At 48.3% G+C, this 21,115-nt stretch overlaps 1 protein-coding gene across 5 annotated transcripts in view; it reads right to left on the minus strand.

The window, feature by feature from the left end:
* ENTPD6 (ectonucleoside triphosphate diphosphohydrolase 6) overlaps positions 1-21,115 on the minus strand; it is a 480,760-nt gene that overhangs the window by 360,233 nt on the left and 99,412 nt on the right. For all 5 annotated transcript variants that reach the window (XR_013596224.1, XM_078649068.1, XM_078649071.1 and 2 more), the window contains exon 2: positions 16,181-16,453. Coding sequence is in view for 4 of the 5 variants with exons in the window: in XM_078649068.1 (XP_078505194.1) it covers positions 16,181-16,403 (223 nt within the window). In the remaining variant the exon portion in view is untranslated. The remainder of the gene's footprint in view (positions 1-16,180; positions 16,454-21,115) is intronic.

Below are 21,115 nucleotides of genomic sequence, written 5' to 3' on the forward strand. Positions count from 1 at the left end.
GAGTACTTGGCATAAAAAGTAAATAAATGACTAATTATACATCTATAAAAAAATTACTAATTAAACAGCCAATAATAGCAATGAGTCTGGTAACAAATAAATGTAAGGTAGTGATTAGGCTAATCTGTTACAACCAGTAGGAATGTGCTATATAAAATGCTTTGGGTGTTTCTCATGTTACTTATCTTCCATATAATGGCTGCTGAGATTATAAAACTAATTACCAATATTCTGATACATAAGGTTTATATACTGTTCATACATAATAAATAACCTTTTATTATAAAGTACTAATAACTGTGTGTCTACTGTTTCTGGGGTCCGAAGTAAGGATTCACACAACTACAAATAACCCCTGTGAATAAAAGTTTCTCTGGCAGGGTTGTCCGACTCATAAAACTCTAAATAAGAATGAGCCTAACTTGCAATAGGGAAGCGTGAAAGACGCCGATCGTTTAGTCTAAGGGGGTGTGACACTCATGATCCCTTGGGACTAAGAAGATCTACGTGGGTGTGACCACCTCCCCAAAACGGGAGGTCCATAACACTTTCCAAGGCTGATCTTACTGCCTCCTTCCACACCTCTTCTTACCCCTTCTTTCCCTTTATTCTTCTACATTCCTCTTTTATTAACCTTCTACATTCTGATCTCTTTCTTCAATTCTTCACTCACCTCGTACTGTACTTCTCCTCCTCTCTTTGCCTATAGTTTAAACATGGATGCCATTGTTTATTTAAAGACAAGGTCAAAGTAATGCCCAGTCTTAATATTCGTCAAAGGGAGGGTAAAACAATGGCATATCCATTTATTACCTGCCTTTTACCATTCTCAGCTTTCTCCCTCTTTTCCTTGCCATAGGTCCCAAACCCAGAAAAGACTCAATAACATGTTAGAAGGCTACTAATATAGTAAAGGATTGGTTGCATAGCTTGACTAAGAAGTGAGATGCAACCAAGTGCCTTTCACCGCAACCAGTCTGTAAAGACAGCTTCAATCCAGTCTTCCTCTGCAGAAGACTGTGGAGGGAGAGAGTAGGAAGAAGTTCCTTGTCCAGTGGAAATGGGTGCAGCTTTCCTCAGTAGACCATCACTATTGTTTCTATACAATTATAAAGAAGATCAATATAGAAAATTCCATACAATAAACAGGTCCAACAGTTTTGTTTTCATTAGCATCACTTTGCCTGGTGTTAGAGGTTCAAACGGACCACAGCACATTGGTGAGGGCCCCTCCTTGAGGAAGAGCTTACTGAAACTGAAAAAGTACAAGCAATATATGTTATCTTATGTTATGCTAAAAATGATTTGTAGAGCGCACTTACACTGATTGGTTTCATGGCGCTATAGTAGAGACAGAGTGTGTGGCTGGAGAGGACCTTAGTTGTAAGCTTGCTGAAAGAGCCAAGTTTTAAGTGCTCTTCTGAATTTCATGAGGTCCGGGCAGGCTCGGATATCGAGGGGGAAAGAGTTCCAGAGACAAGGAGCAAGTGTGGCAAATCTGCAGCCTCCCGTGCGCTTACGTCTAAAGGAGGGATTGTGAAGAAGTGAAAGGTGGGCTGAACGTAAGTTGCGGGTAGGGCTATGCCTGACTATCAGATTGTCTATGAACTTGGGGCTTTTGCAGTGCAGGGATTTAAAAATCAGGCAGCCTATTTTGAAGGTGCAGCGTTGAGGCAAGGGGAGCCAGTGTAGTTTCCTGAGTAGAGGGGTGGCAGGCTGCCATCTAGGTTGGTTTAGGATCAGTCTGGCAGCGTGGTTCTGAGCCATCTGTAGTCGCTTCTGTAAGTGGAGAGGCATGCCAAGGTATAAAGAATTGGCATAGTCCAGGTGGGATAGAACAGTGGCTATCACCACCTGGATGAGGGCCTCTGGTGTCAGAAGGCGACTGACCTTTCTTATTTTCCTGAGTTGGAAAAAACATTTGGCGACCACAAGACCCACTTGTGATTTCAGTGAGAGATCACTATTTAGAGTGACTCAGAGTGTTTTTGCCGATGGTGAGGGGGAGGGTGAGGAGCCCATCTCCGAAGGACAATAATGTGGTCCCCAGTGCTTAGGACTGTCCCCTGTGAGTACCAGCTCAGTCTTACCAGGGTTTAATTTAAGATGGTTTTTTGTCCATCCAGGATTGGATGAACCTCATGGTAGACTGAAAGCTGGAAATTGAACTCTCTGTGCTATTGATCGTGAAGAGCAGTTGTAGGTCGTCCGCATAATTGAAGACCATCGCCTTCCTGTCTCTAAGGGACTAAATTAAGGGGAAAATGTAAAGGTTGAACAAATTGGGGGACAGGGAAGATCCCTGTGGGGCACCACAAGTGATTCTCTGTTATGAGGCAGCCAGATTGCCAAGACGGACAGCTCAGGTAAAGCGATCAGCCCCAACAGAGTGCCAGATTGAGCTGTATAAACTCAGGGCCCCGAAGCTGGCTCCTCACTTGCTTCATAGGTTTAAGGAGAGTCTGAAACAAGTTTCACTGCTCAAAGGCCAGCGCCTGGCTACCCTTCTAATGATTCCTAAAGAAGGAAAACCACCTGAGGACTGTGCCTCCTACTGGACAATATCACACCTAAAACGCTGAATTTAAGATAAGGTGATGGCCTCTCACCTACTCAAATTTATAGCCACTTTATTTCACCCAGACCAATCAGGTGTTATGCCTTGCCAAAGTCCCACTCTGAATCTCCGATACCTTCATGGGATGTTGTGTCTAACGAATTATCTTCAAGAAACGGCATTAGTGTTCTTGTTAGATGTTAGAATGGCATTCAACACAATAGAATGGGATTCTATGTTTCAGATTTTAGCCTGCCTGGGCTTCGGCCCATGCTTCATCAAATGGGTGAGACTACTATACACAGACCCATTGGCGCAGGTCAGCAAGTAAGCAGAGGGTGATCCCCTGAGTTTGAACTTCGGTGAGGCACCCAACATCAGCGAGGCAGCTGCCAGGGCTGTCCCTGATCACTGCCAATATTTACCCATATCCTTAAGCCAATGGTGGCCTGGGTCAGGCAGGCTACAGGGGAATGATTAACGGGAAGACAAAATCTCATTGTACGCTGACGAAATTCTGCTCTATGTAACAGATCTGTCAATACACAAGATAGATTGATGCAAATTATAACAAACTTTGGCTGCTACTCTGGTTACATTATCAACTTGAAAAAGTCCCTCATTTATCTTTTGAAGGCAGGGTGCCATGACTGCCCCATGATTGTGAGGCTACTATAGCTACAGATGGGTTTCGCTATCTGGGTATATATCTGGGTATATACATAACTACCAATCCGGACCTGCAATTCAGTAAAAACCTCTCGCAGCCGCTAGATAGGCGAGACATTCGGCACTGGAGGTATTTGCCAATGTCGCTTCTCTGCAAGGCTGCTCTCTTTAAAATGATGTCCTTGTCCTGCTTCCTCTACGCTCTACAGAACATGCCCATCAGGTGCAAGACTCATCCTTTTAAGCCATTGACGAGGAAATTAGAAAACTGCTCTGGGATGGAGCCTGACAAAGATTGTGACAACTCACCAGGGGGTATTACGATGGTGGGATAACTCTGCCTGATTTTCAGAAATATTACTAGGATGTACAACTCACTATCATCAACAGCTGGTTATTGTCACTCCCAGACAAACCTGCAATACGAATGGAAAAACTGATGTTACAGTCGTGGGGATATCTCCGGGCACTCGAAGGCAAGGCTAGGAACACAGCACTCTTTGGCCCGACAACAACAGTGATTGCTTTCTGGTCCACAGCAATGAGAGCCCTGGGCTGGAAGGGTAAACTCACGCAGGCTACACCATTATTGGACATGGTTTGGGGGGAAAGCCTGGGAGCACAGCCAGAATTTGACAAGTGGGACTTTATTTTCCATTCAAAAGTGGGGAATTTCTGGGCCCAGTGGGATGTCCACTCACGGGTAGATCTACAGTGTGACTATCAGCTAGCCCCTTCCGAGATTTATCACTATCTCCAAATATGTCACACACTCAAGGCGATGTTGTGGAAGGGAGCAGAGCTCTCTGAGTCTTCACCACTTGAGGAGACCCAGTATGAGTGATACGCTTCTTCAAAATCGTGTCTCCTTAACATCTGGAGCACAACAAACCTGAACCGTATGGCACAAATATGGCGGACATGGGGACTGTCCGTTGCAAAACGCAATATAGCGAGCCTATGAAGAGCAGAACAGACACCAAAGTTGGGGGACTGGAAGTGTGATACATACAGCAATGTTGGCTGAGAAGGTGGTATATGAGCGTCGGGGTTGCCCCCAAAAATGGTGGATAAACTGGGAAAAATTGAATGTTTACAGGGGGAACGTTTAATGATTTCGCCCTCACTGGCTTGGTGGAGTAGCGATTGGGTACAACGACATTCCTTGCCAATGCCGATTGAGTTATGTGATGGAGAGGCAGTAGTACCAGGAAAGTTGGGTTTTGAGACAATTGTACAACCAAAAGGAATGTCAGTGCACAATTAGGCATTGTATTAGTTTTTTACTGAACTGCCAATAAAAATATGTTTACAAAAACCAGAACATTACTTTGTCTGCCACAATAAATCTGCTACCACCTCCAGAAATAAAATATTTGAGAACATTAAAACTTACTGTAGCCCTAATCCTAGCCCTCTTTAAAAAGTAACCTTTACACGAATTCTATTCCTGTATTTTGCCCTTAAGCTAACCAAAACTCTTTCTGTAACCCTAAACCTAACTCTAATTCTTACTTCTATCCGGAGCCTACCCTCAATCCTAAAATGTGATCATGCACTAACCATAAGGTAAACCACAATCAAATTCTTTACAATACCTAGCCAAAATAAAAGTAACCTATAATATGCAAACAGAATGTCTTTTCATTGTTTACCTGAACTTTTCGTTACAATAAGCTTGTATGCCGCACTTTATTTGGAATTTTTCTACACTTTACAATAACCATGTGTTTATCAATAGTGTTTCCCACATTTCAAACCTAGGTTGAATGGAATGGGGAAACCGCCCTGCTTCCACCTTTCTCCTTGTGAAATCAACTGAAAAACTATATTTCTGCACAAGACAATGTGCCTATGAGCAGAAAAATACCAAAGCTGGGCCACAACTTAGCAAGTGTAGAGATCTCGGGAGGTGTGGCCAGCATCTGACGGACTAGGACTCCAGGAGGGTCTGCTTCCACACATGTTGCCCGAATCTTACAATTATCCTGTAGCATGAGGTCCTGAAAACCTGATAAGCATCCTTGGGGTGTGCCCTAGAGCCTTTGGGCTAGTGTGACTGGGGCAGAGTGCCTGTACTGCTTTTTCAGCGCTCAGACCGGACCGAAGCAAGAGACGAATCTCACTTGCAAGATAGTATCCACTCCTCTGTGGCTCCCATCCAATGTCTGAGAGTGGGCCGGATCACCTGAAGTTGAATGGAACTTGTTGGTTCTGACCCCACGGGTCCTTAGGTATGCTCAGTAACATGCAGACCTAGCGCTAGGCGCTGTATTGGAAATCTTCCCAGGAGAGGCAGGACGCCCGTAGGCCCTGTGAGAGCAGGAGCACATAAAGGGCATGCGGAGGTCCTCGGAACTCGCTCTGCCGCCTAAGCCAACGACCAAAGAAGAAGCATCCAGGGTACCCTGCCCTGCCTCCCATGCCCCCGAGGAGCTGTACAGCCCACCTGGACCTCGTTTCTAACCCAGGCTGCCTGACTTGTGTCTGGAATAGCCATCCGCCCGGCCCAGGTGGAAGGTGTAATACAATGGCATTCGCCCAGTGTGCGATGAGGCCTGTGTCCCTGTGCTGACGAGGAGCCCTAGAAAGCTTTGTCTGATGATTGGTGACCACTGAAACCGGTACGTGCCTGCGCTATAGGCGCTGCATGGAGGCTTCATGGCCTTGCCATGGGATATTCATGCCAGAGGCATTGGAATGGTCTTCAAGGCTAGACAGCAGAAGGTGCTCCCAGCGGGCGGGTCAGCAAATATCACCTTTTCTGCTGTAGATACCTAGTGCAGGAAGATGGGAGACTACTGCAGATGGGGCTGTCCATATTAAGTGGCTTCGGCCCCTCTTATCACGGCCACCTTTCGTTTCAATGCTATATGCCCCCTTCTCTGCACTGTCTTGGTAAAACCAAAGTCAGCCAAGATTGACATGTGGTCACCATTCCCTGCTGCATCTACCCGTTTCGGAGATACCCACAATCCTCATCCAGACAGACCATCCCAGGCAGATAGGAAGGCGACTTTGGGCACAATCCTTCAAGTCATCATGGTCAGCAAGTTGACACTGGAAGCCAAGATAGACTCGGTGGCACACAAACTCACGCTGGTACATGCTGATCAGAACAAGCTGGCCAACAGGGTGACAATGGCTGAATTTAATACAGCTCAACTCACCTGAAGTGAAAGCACCTAAGGGCCTAACCAAAGAACTCTCCGACAGGGTACAATACCTTGCATATAGGGCCTTGGACGTAGACTAATGGTCGCGCCAAAACAACCTGTGTGTTGTGGGAATTCCGGAAGAGAGCGAAGGGGATGCTCTGGCAGACTTTATAGAGGACTACATGAAAACAGTTCTAGGGGTGGAGAGACAAAAACACTTTTTTGCAGCTGACCATTCTCACAGAACCTCAAACAAGGCAAACTACCCGGACCTGCACAGTTAAGCTGATCACTTTGAAAACCGCAACATTTTTCTGCAGAAGGTGAGAGAGAAAGTGCCCCTGCCCTTTGAGCATTCCAGAGTGATGGTCTGTCGTTACTACACAGCAGCAATCCAAAAGCAGAGAAGCTCCTTCAAGGCAATCAAAGCTCAGCCTTGTTGACTTGCCGTACCACATATGATGTCGTTTCCAGCTCGTCTAAAATTGATTATGGGCAGAAAGTCACAGTTTTTCACTGGCCCCAAAGAGACCTGGACTGGGCAGAGAAGAAGGGGGCTTGTGGGGGTCTGAGGCTGAGGCGCGCACCCTGAAAGCTCAGGGGCTGCCTTGGGATTAGGACAGGCCCCTCCCCGCAACAGGCTGCTGAGAAAAGGGACACTGCGCTACCCACTGTGGCGGTGATGGCCCCAAACTCTCCTGCAGTAACTGGCGAGGAAAATAGCAATGGGTTCAGCAAAGACGACACAGCCTTCAACGATAGATCTCACCTCACAGGCGAGGTCTTGCCCCATGTAACAGCGCGATCAGCAGAGGTGAGCCGGGCCTGAATGGTTTGTGTTCCAATTCAGGGAGTACCTGGCCTGGCAGTTCGGACTGGTCTGTTCCCACTGGAGCAGGGTCAAAACTGATTTGCATACAGCTGGGTCCAAATTGGGGTGGCATGGTGTGCAAAATAACGATGGACTGGGATACAACCACGAGTAATTAGCAGTGGCTGAAGTTAATTTAAGCATTCCATCCATCACTTTTGTGCATGCTTTACTTTTTTGTACACTTTAGTGTTTGGATAATTGGCGGACAGTTTTGTTGTGAATGGGCCTCATGCAGTTTCACACTCAACAATGGGAGGGAGTTCAGCATTTGGGTTTGTTATGGTTCTGTTTCTGTGGTCACTGAACCACTGCTTATCTGATTTGCTTAATCACTGCTGGAAGTTAGCCCCCCCCCCCCCCCCCCCTCGACACTACAGGGCAGATGTGACCACTGTCATTGCACATCACTCTAGGGTGGCATGAGAAAGGATGAGGATGCAGCATGGGCAGAGACCTGGGATTTCACAGGGGCCAGACCACCCAAGCACTTACACTTTCTTGACCTGGAATACTGGCAGTCAGTGTAGCCCTTCCAAATAATACACCATACATGCATACCTATGGCATGCAATTTACATGTTGCACTCCTCAATGAGACCCATGTCACATCACAAGACAGATCTTGGCTTCAGCATAGATGGCGGGCCGGGTACACAGGACAGCCTTCTCACCATGCGCACGAGGGGTGGCAAACAGGTTTGAGACCGAGGGTTCTCTACCAAGTTACAGACAGCAACCTGGACAAAGAGGGGCAATATCTATGATTATACGGCAGGCATGATGGCAAGGAGTTGCACATCCTCAACTTCTATGTTCCGAATTCAGGGCTTTTCTGGACAGGGTAGGTGCACTGGTGTCCCGACACCACCCAGAACCCTATCCTGGTGCGGGTGGATGTTAATGTTATTTTGGATAATGTCTTAAATAGATCGCATCTACCAATGCATGGCACTCTGGTTCAGAAACTAGCAGAGGGATTATCTCACTGGGCCAGGGGATAGCATCTGGTAGACTGCTGGAGGGTGTTGATCCACTGACTCAAGCATATTCTTATTATTCACCATTACACATTCACCACACTTGCAACTATTTTTTTTTACTCCCTTTCTGTAAGAAACATTAGTTAGCTATGGATTCCTTACCTTAGAATTACCCACAGGCGTCAGACGGAATCCGGAAAGTTTTTTCGTCAGCAGTAACTTTGCGCGTCGGAAGGTGGCGTCGGTCGGCTCTCCGTCCGTCGTTGGCGTTGTGGTCCCTGGGATGACGTTACAGTAGCTGCTTAGATGCCGCCTTCGAATGCTGACGTCAGTTCTGTACACGACTCTCCGCGCCGGAAACGCAGAGCCCTGCAAGACACTGACCACTGGTGCACAAAACTAGGGCCCTGAAAGGATGTCCTTAACCCTAGAAATCAGTTTGCAGAACAGGGACGGATGGGGCGGTAAGGAATCTATACCTAATGTTTCTTACAGATATATCGTTACCGAAGGTAGGTAACTTGTTCATCTGAAAGAAACACGTTAGTTATAGATTCATTCCCTTAGAATAGATACCCCAGCAATACCAACCCCGGTGGTTGGTCTGCGAACCAAGATCACACCAGAAATTCCTGGAGAACAGAACGGCCAAGAAGCAGTCTCTCCAGACTTGGCTGTCCAGACCAGACAGTAGTGTTTCGAAAATGTGTGCAGTGTTGCCCACAGAGCTGACTGACAGATGTCATGTAGAGGAACGCCTCTCCCCAAGGCCGTAGTGGCTGCTGTTACCCCGGTAGAATGGGCACGTCGGCCTACTGGAGGCTCCTTCTTTGCTAAGGAGTGGCAGGATTTAATACACAAAACAACCCATTGAGAGATGGTTCGCTTGTGTACTGCCCGACCTTTATTGGAGCCCACGTAGCCAATAAAGAGTTGGTCATCCATCCAAAACTGTTTGGTACAATCCAGATAAAAAGAAAGTGCACGTTTTGGGTCCAGACGGTGGAGCCTCTCTTCCTCTTTTGAAGGATGCGGAGGCGGAAAGAAGGTGGGCAAAGTGCTGGTCTGCCCAATGTGAAAGACAGTGACAACCTTAGGCAGGAAAGATGGACGAGTCCCGAGAACCACTTTGTCCGGATGAACAGACAGAAAAGGAGGCTTGGATGAAAGAGCCTGGAGCTCACTCACTCTTCTGGCAGATGTGATGGCTACCAGGAATGCAGTTTTAAGGGTTAAAAGTTTAGAGGACAGTTGTGAAGCGGCTCAAAGGGAGCGCACATCAAATGTAGGTCAAGACCAGGTTCAAGTCCCACTGGGGCATAATGAAGGGAACAGGAGGAAAGAGATGAGTTATGCCCCTCAGAAAATGATTAACCACTGGGACTTGAAAAGAGAAGGCTGATCTGGAAGCCGAAGGAAGGAAGAGATGGCCGAAAGATAGCCCTTGATAGTGCCCAGAGAAGAGCCCTGCTGGGCCAAGGAAAGAAGAAACAAGAGAATCTCAGAAAGAGGGGCAGAAAAGGGATCTACAGCCTTTGCTGTGCACCATGCCACAAACTTGTTCCACCGGCATGCGTATACCGTCTTAGTGGAGGGACGCCTGGCTGCCAAGATTACATCGCAAACTTCGGGGGGCAGATCAAAAGACGTCAACTGCCGCTGCTCAATCTCCACACAAGGAGGTGGAGGCTGGGCAAGTTTGGGTGGAGTACCGTCCCCTGCTGCTGTGACAGAAGATCCTCCTGAAGAGGCAGAGGGGTCGGAGGATCGATGGCCATGCTGAGCAGCTTGGGATACCAGACTCTTCATGCCCAATCCAGTGCTATAAGGATGACTTGGGCCCGGTCGCGCCTGATCTTCTTCAGCACTCTGGGTGGAAGTTGTATAGGCGGAAAGGCGTACAACAGACCGCAACTCCACCATTGACGAAAAGCGTCGCCTAGCGAGTGCCGCCTTGGAAATTCCAAAGTGCAGAATTGCTGACTTTGCATGTTCTGTTCGGTGGTGAATATATCTAACCAAGGCTCTCGCCACTGTCGAAAGAGACATTGCACCACCTCCGAGTAAAGATGCCACTTGTGATCCATCATGCACCTGCGGCTGAGTTCGTCCACCATCTCGTTCAGGGAACCTGCAAGGTGTTGAACCACCAGATATATGCCCTGATGTTCCAGCCATGTCCAGAGAACCAGGGCCTCTTGACGTAGGGTCCATGACCCCGCCCTGTGTGTTGCAGTACCACATGGCGGTGGTGTTGTCCGTGGACACCTGCACTACTCTTCCCCGGACAGAGGGAAGGAATGCTTTTAGTGCAAGACGAATCGCCTGAAGCTCCAAACTGTTGATGTGGAGCCCAGACTCCGCCGGAGACCAGAGGCCTCTGATCGCCGCCTCTCCCATGTGGCTGCCCCATCCCAGAGGGGATGCGTCTGTCACCACTGTATGTTCGGGTTGGGGAAGGAAAAGGGATCTGCTGTTGACCCAATCCTGGTTCGTGAGCCACCACTGCAATTGTTGTGCAGTGCCCTGTGAGATCTGGAGGCAATCGGACAGATTCCCCTGATGCTGCGCCCACTGGAACTTCAGGTCCCACTGCAGAGCCCGCATATGCCACCTGGCATGATCGACCAGCAGGATGCAGGAGGCCATAAGGCCCAGAAGCCTTGGGGTCATCCTGACTGAAACCGGGGATAGAGGCTGAAAGATCGGAATCATAGCCCGAATATCCGGAACTCGCTGTTCGGGAGGATAAACCCGAAACCGCGTTGTGTCCAGAACCGCTCCGATGAAGAGGAGATTCTGAGAGGGAATCGGGTGCGAGTTTGGTACATTGATGGAGAACCCCAGCGAATGCAGTAGGTCAGTCGTAGTCTGGAGGTTGGAGACGACAACCTGGGGTGAGCCCACCTTCAACAGCCAGTCGTCGAGATAGGGGGAGGACTGGAACCCCTAATCTGTGCAGATGAGCTGCGACCACCGCCATCACTTTCGTGTACACCCGAGGGGCGCTGATAAGGCCAAAGGGGAGCACGGTAAACTGAAAATGCCGGTGGCCTACCGTAAACCGTAGGTAACGACGGTGGACAAGCAGGACGGGAATGTGGAAATAAGCATCCTGCAAGTCCAACACTAGTTGGCATGGCTGGAAGGGTAGTCTCAAAGGGGAGGGCGTAGCCCCTTCGGACTATTTGCAAAACCACCTGTCCGACATGATGGTGCGCCAGTGGGGGAGGTGATGGCGAATCCTGCCACCCACTGGCTTTTGATTGACCTGAAAGGTCTGACTAGGAGGGTTTGGAGGCTGCTGCAGAGGTTGGTGGACTGGCCTGCCCGCTGGCAACTGAACCACGGCGCTGATTCCCACGTCCCCGGCCGAGCGAAGGTTGGGCAACTTACTGCGGCCTGTGACTCTGGGCGGAACGTAGTGGGCACCCCTTCTGTAGCCACGAAAGGGGCGAAAAGCAGACTGTACTGGGCGGCTGGAAAAGCCCAAGGACTTGGCCGTAGCCACTGATTCCTTGAAACGCTCTGAGTGTTGTCCGCTTTGTTGCCAGAAAGGCGACGGCCATCAAAGGGCATGTCCATCAATGTGTTCTGGGTATCCCCTGAGAAGCCAGTCGATCTCCTCGAGGCGTAGCGTCGAAGGGCTACAGGCATGGAAATCGTCCTGCCTTGAGAGTCGGCGGTATCCAGCCCACAACGGATGGTAAACTTAGCCGCATCCCTCCCAGCGGCAACAGCATGGAAGAGCACTGTCCGGGCCTCCTCCACACACTGAGGCAGCACATGCGCAACCGCATCCCGCACAGAGTGGGAATAATGGCCCAATAGACATGCAGTGTTTACCGACCACAGTCCCAAGCTGGCCAAAGAGAAAAAAAAATTCCCAAGATGGTCCAGCCTCTTGGATTCCCTTTCCTGTGGGGGAAAAAGGGAATGCGCTTTTGGAAGTGGAGGCTTGGACCACCAAGCTCTCCAGGGTGGGGTGTTGGGAGAGGAAAGCAGACGGTGGCGACAGGCAATCATCCTATCCATGGGCGCCCCCGTGTTGGGCCTGGACCACGTGCCCAAAAGGATGTCGGTAAGGGCCTCATTGAAAGGCAGCAGGGGCACCGAAGAACTCGCTGGCGGCTGAAGCACCTCTGACAGGAGGTTAGTCCTGACAGCCACCGTAGGAAGGTTGAGGGCCTCGGCCACCCTACACAAAACGACTGCGTATGATGCTCCCTCCTCCATAGCCACGGTAGGAGGAGACAACATGCCAAGGTCACGAGATGTGTCAAGACCACTGGCATTCCCCAGTTCCTCTCTCCAATCCTGCTCAGATTCCATCTGCTCAGTTAAAGGGTCACCTGACCCCTGCCAGTCCTCCTCCTCGTCTTCAGGTTGCCAATCTGGCCGAAAAGGGACACCAGGAGTGACCAGGGCACAAAAACCCCTCTTGGCGCCGGATCCGGCGTCAGGTGACGCCGGTCCGCCTCCGGGTCCACATCGGGATGGAGGCCGGGGTCGACGCTGGCCAGGGACATGACCGGCGTCGGTTGCGATGCCGTTAGAAGTGGGGCCGGTGGAGGTGTTATGAAATCAACTGGCGCCGATGCGGATCCAGGCCAGGATCTAAGGTCGGCCTGCGGCGCCGTGGCCGGAGCCAACGGCGCAGAAGGCCCAGGCCCCCCCAACCAAGTCCACGGGCCCGAAGGCGGGCCGGCAGGTTTGGGTCGCCCAAAGATGGCAGCATCGCTTCGTATAACGTACAAAGTTGGGCGGGAGTCGCACCGGGTTCCCGAAAGGGAGGGAAACCTGGAGTAGACTTCTCGGGTTCCGCTCGCGGGACGCGATAGGGGCACAGACCGCATCCATCGTCGCGTCAGCCGACCGATGGGGAGAAATTAGAGAGCGACAATGCTTCTTAAACTTCTTTTTGGGCTTCGACTTATCCAACCCAGAGTGCGAGGCCTTAGATGACTTGGAAGAGTGGTGATGGCTCCGCGACTGGTCCCTCGACCTCCCTCGCAACCGGGACCTCGAACAGCACAGAGCCAACCACTGGCGCTCAAGCAGCTTTCGGGACCGCTCCCGCAAAGTCTTAGGCGCCATGGACCGGCAGTCGGAGCACAACTTGGAGTCGTGGTCGCGCTCCAGGCAAAAAAGGGCCACGCGGTGCAGATCCGTTACCGACATCAGTTGGGAACAGGAGCCGCAGGCCTTGAAACCGGGCATCCCTCGTACACAAGGAGTCGTAGACTCAAAAAAAGACGTCGAGAAATAGTCAGTCAAAAAGTGACTGGAGGCACCGCTCTCTCCGGATCTGCTCTGACTGGTGCGGAAAAAGAAAGAACTGACGTCAGCGCGCGAGGGTGCCGTCTAAGTAGCTACCGCGACGTCATCCTGGTGACCAGGACGCCAACGACGGAAGTGGAGCTGACTGACGCCACCTTCCGACGCCAAGCGGTACTGCTCATGAAGAAACTTTCCGGATCCAGTCTGAAGCCTGGGGGTAATTCTAAGGTAAGGAGTCTATAACTAACGTGTTTCTTTCAGATTACTATATCATGTCTGGGTAGTGAAATACTTAGCGAAGACCTCCCAGGAAACTGCCCCCTACTTCTGACATTTTGATGGGACTGATGGAGTCACCAAAATAGCCCTATAGCACCTACAAACCGCTATGCTTTTAGATGCAGCTTTCAAACACAATCTTGTTAATGAGATCACACATTTTTTTAACACTAATGCAGGCAGTATCTCTGACATTGAACTCCTTCATGGTGTAAATCAGAGGGATATGCCTTAAATCAAGGGTTGGGTTCTCTTTATCTGGCAGGTGTAGCTACACAAGCTTGAGCAAGATATGACAGCAGAGAAAAGGAGAGTGCCCTCCCAACCTGAGATGGTACCTCAGTTAACGGACCTTCGAAGTACCCCAAAAGAGCTGAGGGGTACACTGTGCCTATTCGACTTTAAAAAATATTTTGCCCATAAACATACTGAGGGTGACAAAACTAGTTGTCTGCTGGCGTGGCTGGCTCAGGCTACGACTCCGCTGTCTTTGACATTGGACTCCTTCATGGTGTTCATCAGAGGGATATGCCTCAAATCGAGAGTCGGGTTCCCTGGGTCTAGCAGGTGCTGCTACACAAGCTTGAGCAAGATATGACGGCAGAGAAAAGGAGAGTGCCCTCCCAACCTGAGGTGGTACCTAGGTTAAATGACCTATGAAGTAGCCCAAAAGAGCTGAGGGGTTCACTGTGCCTATATGACTTTAAAGAATATTTTGCCCATAAACATACTGAGGGTGACAAAACTAGTTATCTGCTGGCGTGACTGGCTCAGGCTACGACACCGACATCGCACTCAGCGGTGCCAGCCTTGCGTCACTCAGATGGCCACATCATACACACAAAGCAAAAGACACAAATGATGGATGGAATATGGACAAATCAAACATACACTCACAGTCAAGAGATCTGTGTTAAATCTATCCTTCATTTGCTTACCATGCCACCCAAGTTTAGACCCAGCTATATGCAAATCAGGCTTCACCCCGCACCTCATGGGGCACAGTCCAGCACGAACTGCCAAGCCAGATCCTCCCTGGTCGGAAGCAAGCATCCTAGGACTGGTTTCGGGATATCAACACTTATCAGCCAGGCTAGCTTGAATCCAGTGGCACAGTGCGCCCTGGACCCACGTCTGGGAATACCCTCGCCACTTAGGATAGGGTGACCAGACGTCCCGGTTTTCCCGGACGGTCCCCGTTTTTCGCTTAGTGTCCCGGTGTCCCGACACTTTCCTCCAAACAGAATAAATGTCCCAGTTTATTTTAATAGTGCCTGGGAGGAGCACAGAAATGTCCTGGTTTTTGAGTAATGACTGCTTACGCACTGATATTAAAAAGATGTGCGCATGCTCACTTCTCGAAATATTACAGCGTGATGTCAGTCCAGATGAGGTTGTTGTGAGAAGGGAAATCCTTTAAAGAGAGACATTTTCTCTCTGGATTTCGCTTCTCTTTCTTCAAGGCAGCAAGAATGTAATTATGCCATCCATGGGGGCAACAGAGTGTCTAACCGCCAGCATGACCCTGCTCACTGGAGTTCAAGGTCACTGCCTCCACCTAGATCAAGCCAACCACCAGTGTAAACTGTAGTCCTACTGCTGAGTGTATGACCTGTCCCGGTTTTTTCTTTTGGGAATCTGGTCACCCTAATTTAGGATGAACATAGCAACATAACATTTTAGAGCATGCTGCTTGTACTATTTCACCGCCATTACAACTTAATTATTTTCGAAATTTACAACCACTAAATAACTGTTAATAAACTTATTATCTGCATTTTGACAAAATTACAAATTCAAATAGTGTATGGATTTTAGTCACAATCATATTACGTGAGACATGAAATTCTGACTCCTGCATAAAACTAATGGTGTACTCGCCCACAGAAACACACAAAGCTGTTATCCTGGGGATCAAATGACTCCGGGGAAACAAGAGTGTAGCAGCGACAAAAAAGGGACTGGCTGAATATAGGGCTTAGTATATGCTCTTGAACTAGTAGCTCTTTAAAGAAAAGTCACTGCTGCATACTTCATAAAGGACTGAAATGTGTTTAGCCATCTTTCATCATTTATATGCGTCTAGTCTATCTGTCTCATCTATTGCATAAAATAAGCACAATAATGTATTCTACAACTTTTTGGGAAATCACATCACCAACTTTCTAAGAAGCCAGACCTACTGGTTTTGCCAACGATTGTTCTATTCCTGTTATACTTCCACTGTGGCTCTGTTGTGCCAAGGAAATCATGGTGTCCTGTTAACAAACGGTCCATCAAACCGTTTCTGTCTCGCAAATTCTCATGTGGTTGAAGCAGTCACTAAATGAAGCATTTCAAATGACAATTATTGGCACACTAATATCAGAAAGTGTCCACCTACCTTTGGCTGTCTGAGTAAATTTGAAAATGTGAATCCGAGTTCCGGTGCTGCCAGCGTCGAACATGATCCCATAAAATATTTGAGCATCTTTCGCGGATGCTGACTGGTAGGCGCCGTCATCTTCAGCACCAAGGCCTGTGTTCCGGCGCCACGTTAAATATGCTACGTACGTGACGATAAACGCAAAGACGACGAACGCCCACGTCAGCTTTGAGATCTTCATGGCTTCCGCTTTTTCAGTATATTGGATGGTTTCACGTTAGAGAACATATCCTATGTGAGACAAAAACTTGTGTGTAAGTGCTTTTTGACCTGATTGTTCGTGTCATCACAGTAAAACGTCAACTGAGGAATGAATGCTTGCAGGAATAACAAGACAAACTAGATAATGAAAAGAGAAGGGCAGGTGTTAACATAAAAATATGTGCAAGACGCAATTAATTTCGTGACGTAGCACATGATGTATATGTCAGAGCGACCAGAAGAACAGGTTTCTTACGTCCGTCTATAAATTTCCCAGAACATTATTAGCAGCTGTCAACTACCCGCTGGTTCTACTTAATATAACTAAAGCACACCTGTTGGTGTTTTTCATTGTCCCTAACGTATTTGAGTATATCAATGTAATATGTATAATTAACTAAGTTGCAACGTAGACTAAATGGTCCGGATGCTAAATTTCAATGAGATGGTTTTAAACAAAGAAACAGTGGCGGATCTTCCTGACGACCTTTCCCACTTGTAAAATGGTTTAACTTCTCTACAATTCCATGCTATTCCCACATAACAATCCTTGGTACGTTTCTTCTGGACTGGCCGCAATAAACACATACGACCAAAGGGGCACACATTCTCAAAACACCATAAAATTAGATGCCACATGAAGTTAGGAACACTTAGCCAATCAGGTAGCCTGGCCCCAATAAACACATACGATCAAAGGGGAACGCATTGTCAAAACACCATAAAATTAGATGCCACATGAAGTTAGGAACACTTAGCCAATCAGGACACAGCAATCGCGTGTTCCCCCATGCCGGACATCTGGAAATGTTACCCACTTGCCCTCTTTGTGTCCACGCAAGGTCGAGACCCAACTGCATTTGTTATCAGTTGGGAGTAATTTATGATGCTATGACTAGGCCCACATTCTTCACCCTAAAAAGGACCTATGAATTGTTTTATGATGCGTCAGGAAATGTATATAATGGCGCTTAAAACTATTGTACTTTGAGAGAGTCCTCAGATCTGCATCTGTAACTATGTTCCGGGCATAGTGTTCAATTAATCCAACAGTTCCTGTTTTTAAAAAAGCCTCATGTCTTTGTTTGTTCAAGGTAAATTCACATTCGAGCAAAATTTTGTCGAGCCAGATAGGAGAGATTGGTGCTTTGAACCAGAATGCAGCCAAAGGAAAGGATCCAGCATGGACAGATGCACATCTGCGCAGCACGGAAGATGAGCAGATGCCAGAATTGATCGAAAGTTATGCTGAATTCACAGGATGGCGGTCCGACCTGAAGATGCCGTCAAGTGCGTAAGAGACTACATCGTATCTTTAGTCCCCAGCATTTGACATATGACAAACTAGGAAGAAGAGCAAAAAGCGTAACCTGAGCGCCCTGCCACAGACAGAAATCTAACATGTTGCCTATTTTAGTAGTCACATGGTGGCCTCAAAGGCGATCCCGCCGAGGTCACCTTTTTTTCGATATTCAGCACACTAGGAAAGATAGTTTGTTAGTAACTTAGACTGCTGGGCGTCACATAGATGGTGTGCTTGTCCCGTGTGTGTAATACAGGGGAGAGGCATCACCGCTTGGACCACTGGGCACGATACAGACAGTATACATAGGCCCTTGGTGGGATATAGGGCCAGCACCTTGAACTTGTTTTTAAGTCTAAACAGGTGTTCTCTGTGCTACTTGTTTCTTAAAACATTGGTGATATCGGAAAGAAATGAGAGTTGTTTGCTTGGACCGCTGGGCTTGACACAGATGGTATGCTAATCCCCTGGGTGTGAAACAAGGTGCAATTCGGACATTTGGCAACATTTAGACATTGGAGATTAGGAATAACTTGTGCTTGGCCAAGACAAGACGGGCCTGTGGTTGTCAAGTTCTTCCTCGTTTCCGAGTAAACTGTTGTTATCTTTGTCCCAGAGCGGATATTGAGAGACTATCAGGCTCACTTAGTCCTGTGTACCACGCAGAGCCTCCCCTTGTCATTGCGTTGCAGGCGCTAAGGAGCGGGCTAAGGTTTTTCGATAAAGCCATCCTTTTTTGTCGGTCAAGTTTTTTTCCATCTTTGTCTTCATTGTAGTTATTAAATGATGCATTCTTGATGTAGTGGTGTTGGCACATTTTTACAACTGCATTTTTGTCTTGAGTATTGTGTTCTGTTAATGACTCAATAGGATTATAAAGGCGTTGCCAATTCTTACAATCGTTATTCCATATCTAAATAAGAGTCTGCTATTTTTCTGCTGAATTCACACGTTTTTAACTAACAATTGCACTTTCTTTCAGATTGTGACCCTTCATATGCATTTTGTTGCTGTGTTTTTTAAATCTCTATTCCGATGCATCTGTAGATAGCATTGAGCTGGTACAAGTAGTTGTAAACAGTAATCCCATTAAATGTATTTCCCCATGATCTGAGAAGAAATTAAAAAGACTTAATCTCGAGAAGCAAGAGTGTATCAGTCCCCTGAAAAAGTTCCCAGGTTAACATGGAGACTCCGCTAAAGCACATGCAAACTAGGTTCCCCAGACAGTTCAAAAAAATTAACAAGTATTGCCAGGAAGGGCTCACACGCACTAGGACAAACGCGTTCCCCTGGCCAGAGGGGGGGGGGGGGGGGGGGGGGCAAGTCAACACGAACATAATCATACACATAAGAACACACATTTGGACCAAGTACTAGGGCAAACGAAGGTCAGAAGAGAGGTACTGTTAGAACTGTAGGCCATCTTCAAGGAGGCCCAGACCGACAATCCTATCCCATATCCAGCAAGTAAGGTATCTGCCCCCCCCCAATCATATGTAGGTATGGAGGTGCTCTCCCCAATAACTGTCATCCTCGCACTAGGTTATACCAATCTGCCTATCGAAGGAGCAGGAAGGCCCACTACCGAACAACGAATCACTAGATCCAGCTATGGGAGGCCAGCAGGCCAGCTAGCCCAGGCAATCCCAACCAATCCCAACATCACCACAGGCCAGAGCTAGAGCTCATCAAAGCTTTACCTCCTCCGTCAGTCGCGTTCAACTCACTGAACCCCATCGGCACGGAGAATGTAAGTTCCCACCTTCTGGGAAAACACACTAGGGTGACTTGGATATTCATAGCAGTTCTGGACAGTGACACAACCAGTGGGGGTAAGGAAAGGGGTCCCAGGCCTCCGGGATCTGACGACAAAGGTGGAGCCACAATGTATGCTCAGGCAGGCGAAGGGACAACAGAAAGTGAGTTTGGGGGCAAATTCCTACCCAGAAGAACCATGCCTAGCTCAGAAGGAAGGAAGCAACCTAGGTGGAAGTTAGAGGAGTGAATTAAGAGGAGAGAGAAAGAAAAGAAAAAGAAAAGGAAAAGAAAAAGAAAAAGAAAGAATGAAAAAAGAAAAAAGAAAGAAAAAAAGAAAGAAAGAATGAAATTTCACTCTGGGAACACCACGAGAGAAGGAAGCAGCGCGTCACTCCGAGGAGAGCGGGAGTAGGTATGGAGCCCCGCTCAGGGAAGAGTCTGAGGCAGAACTAAAGGGGAGGCTGTTGCCTGGTACCCAGCCTCGCCAGATCGTCAGCGTAGGTGAGGGGCCGACCAGGTGATACAGTTTCAAGGTAGCCTGGTACAGGCTAAATTAAGGAGCAGGAAAAGCAGCATGGCACCCTTGTGTGCGCACGAGGAGAGCAGCAGCGACTGACTTTCTAGACAGAATGCGGGAACGATGGAGACAAGAGACAGGACAGACGTGGACTGATACAGGTCATAACATCCCCAAAAAGGGGCTGCCAACCAAAATACAAAGTGGATTGGACAGCGTAGTAGGGTTAGGCACCAAACCCTGGTGGGAGATACAGGCACACATACTACATCATTACAGAATGAAATAGGAAAAGGATGTGGGGAAAACAGCAGCAAGCCCAGAGAGACACTGCCAAGTTGGTCCAAAACAAACTGAAAAAGACCACCCTCGAGGGGGCTGCATTCGTCGCAAACAGACAAATGGCACTGGTCCTGAAGGGTTCCCCACCACAGAACCCCTGGGGGTTTCAACCATTTATAACGGCAAAGGTCAGGGAGGTTGGCAGCAGCCAGACCTCAGAAAATACTATTATTACCACCGAATGGGCCACATGGCCGACCACTGACACTTAAAAGTATATCAAAGACAGAGGTCTATAAATCTGGGCCAATCCCTGGAAAATGCCCATCCTCAAAACCTAGCCCAAGGTAACCCGAATGCACCTTATGCTCAGCCGCAGTGAGGTCAGACAGCCACTGCACCACCGCAGCAGGGATAAGGTGGTTGGTCAAATACGTAGCAACAGACAGGGACTCCAGTCCAACAAGGAACACAGTAGGAAGGGGTCACGGGGAGCTAATGCCTTTACACAATTGCAAAACCAACCTATGCAGTAAGTTCAAATGTCCAATCCGAAACATCCACTTCACATACACTTCAAAACTCATTTTAAGAAATAAAGACTAGTAAGGTAACATTATGAATTCAAGCCTTTGCTTGTATTCAGGAAACTCAGGGGTGCTGTGTGTTTTGCTGATCGGAAATCGGCACTACAGTCCGCTCTTCAGGTGCCTGCAGAAGTCTAGGCCCCACTCTGCTGCTGGTGCCCTAGGGCAGGGTTGCCTGGCCATACCGGGGGGGGGGGGGTGCCTGATGAGGGGGAAGGGTGGCTCCCCATCATAAAAACAGG

Source organism: Lissotriton helveticus, chromosome 6 (assembly GCF_964261635.1).
Source record: "Lissotriton helveticus chromosome 6, aLisHel1.1, whole genome shotgun sequence".
Taxonomy (NCBI): domain Eukaryota; kingdom Metazoa; phylum Chordata; class Amphibia; order Caudata; family Salamandridae; genus Lissotriton; species Lissotriton helveticus.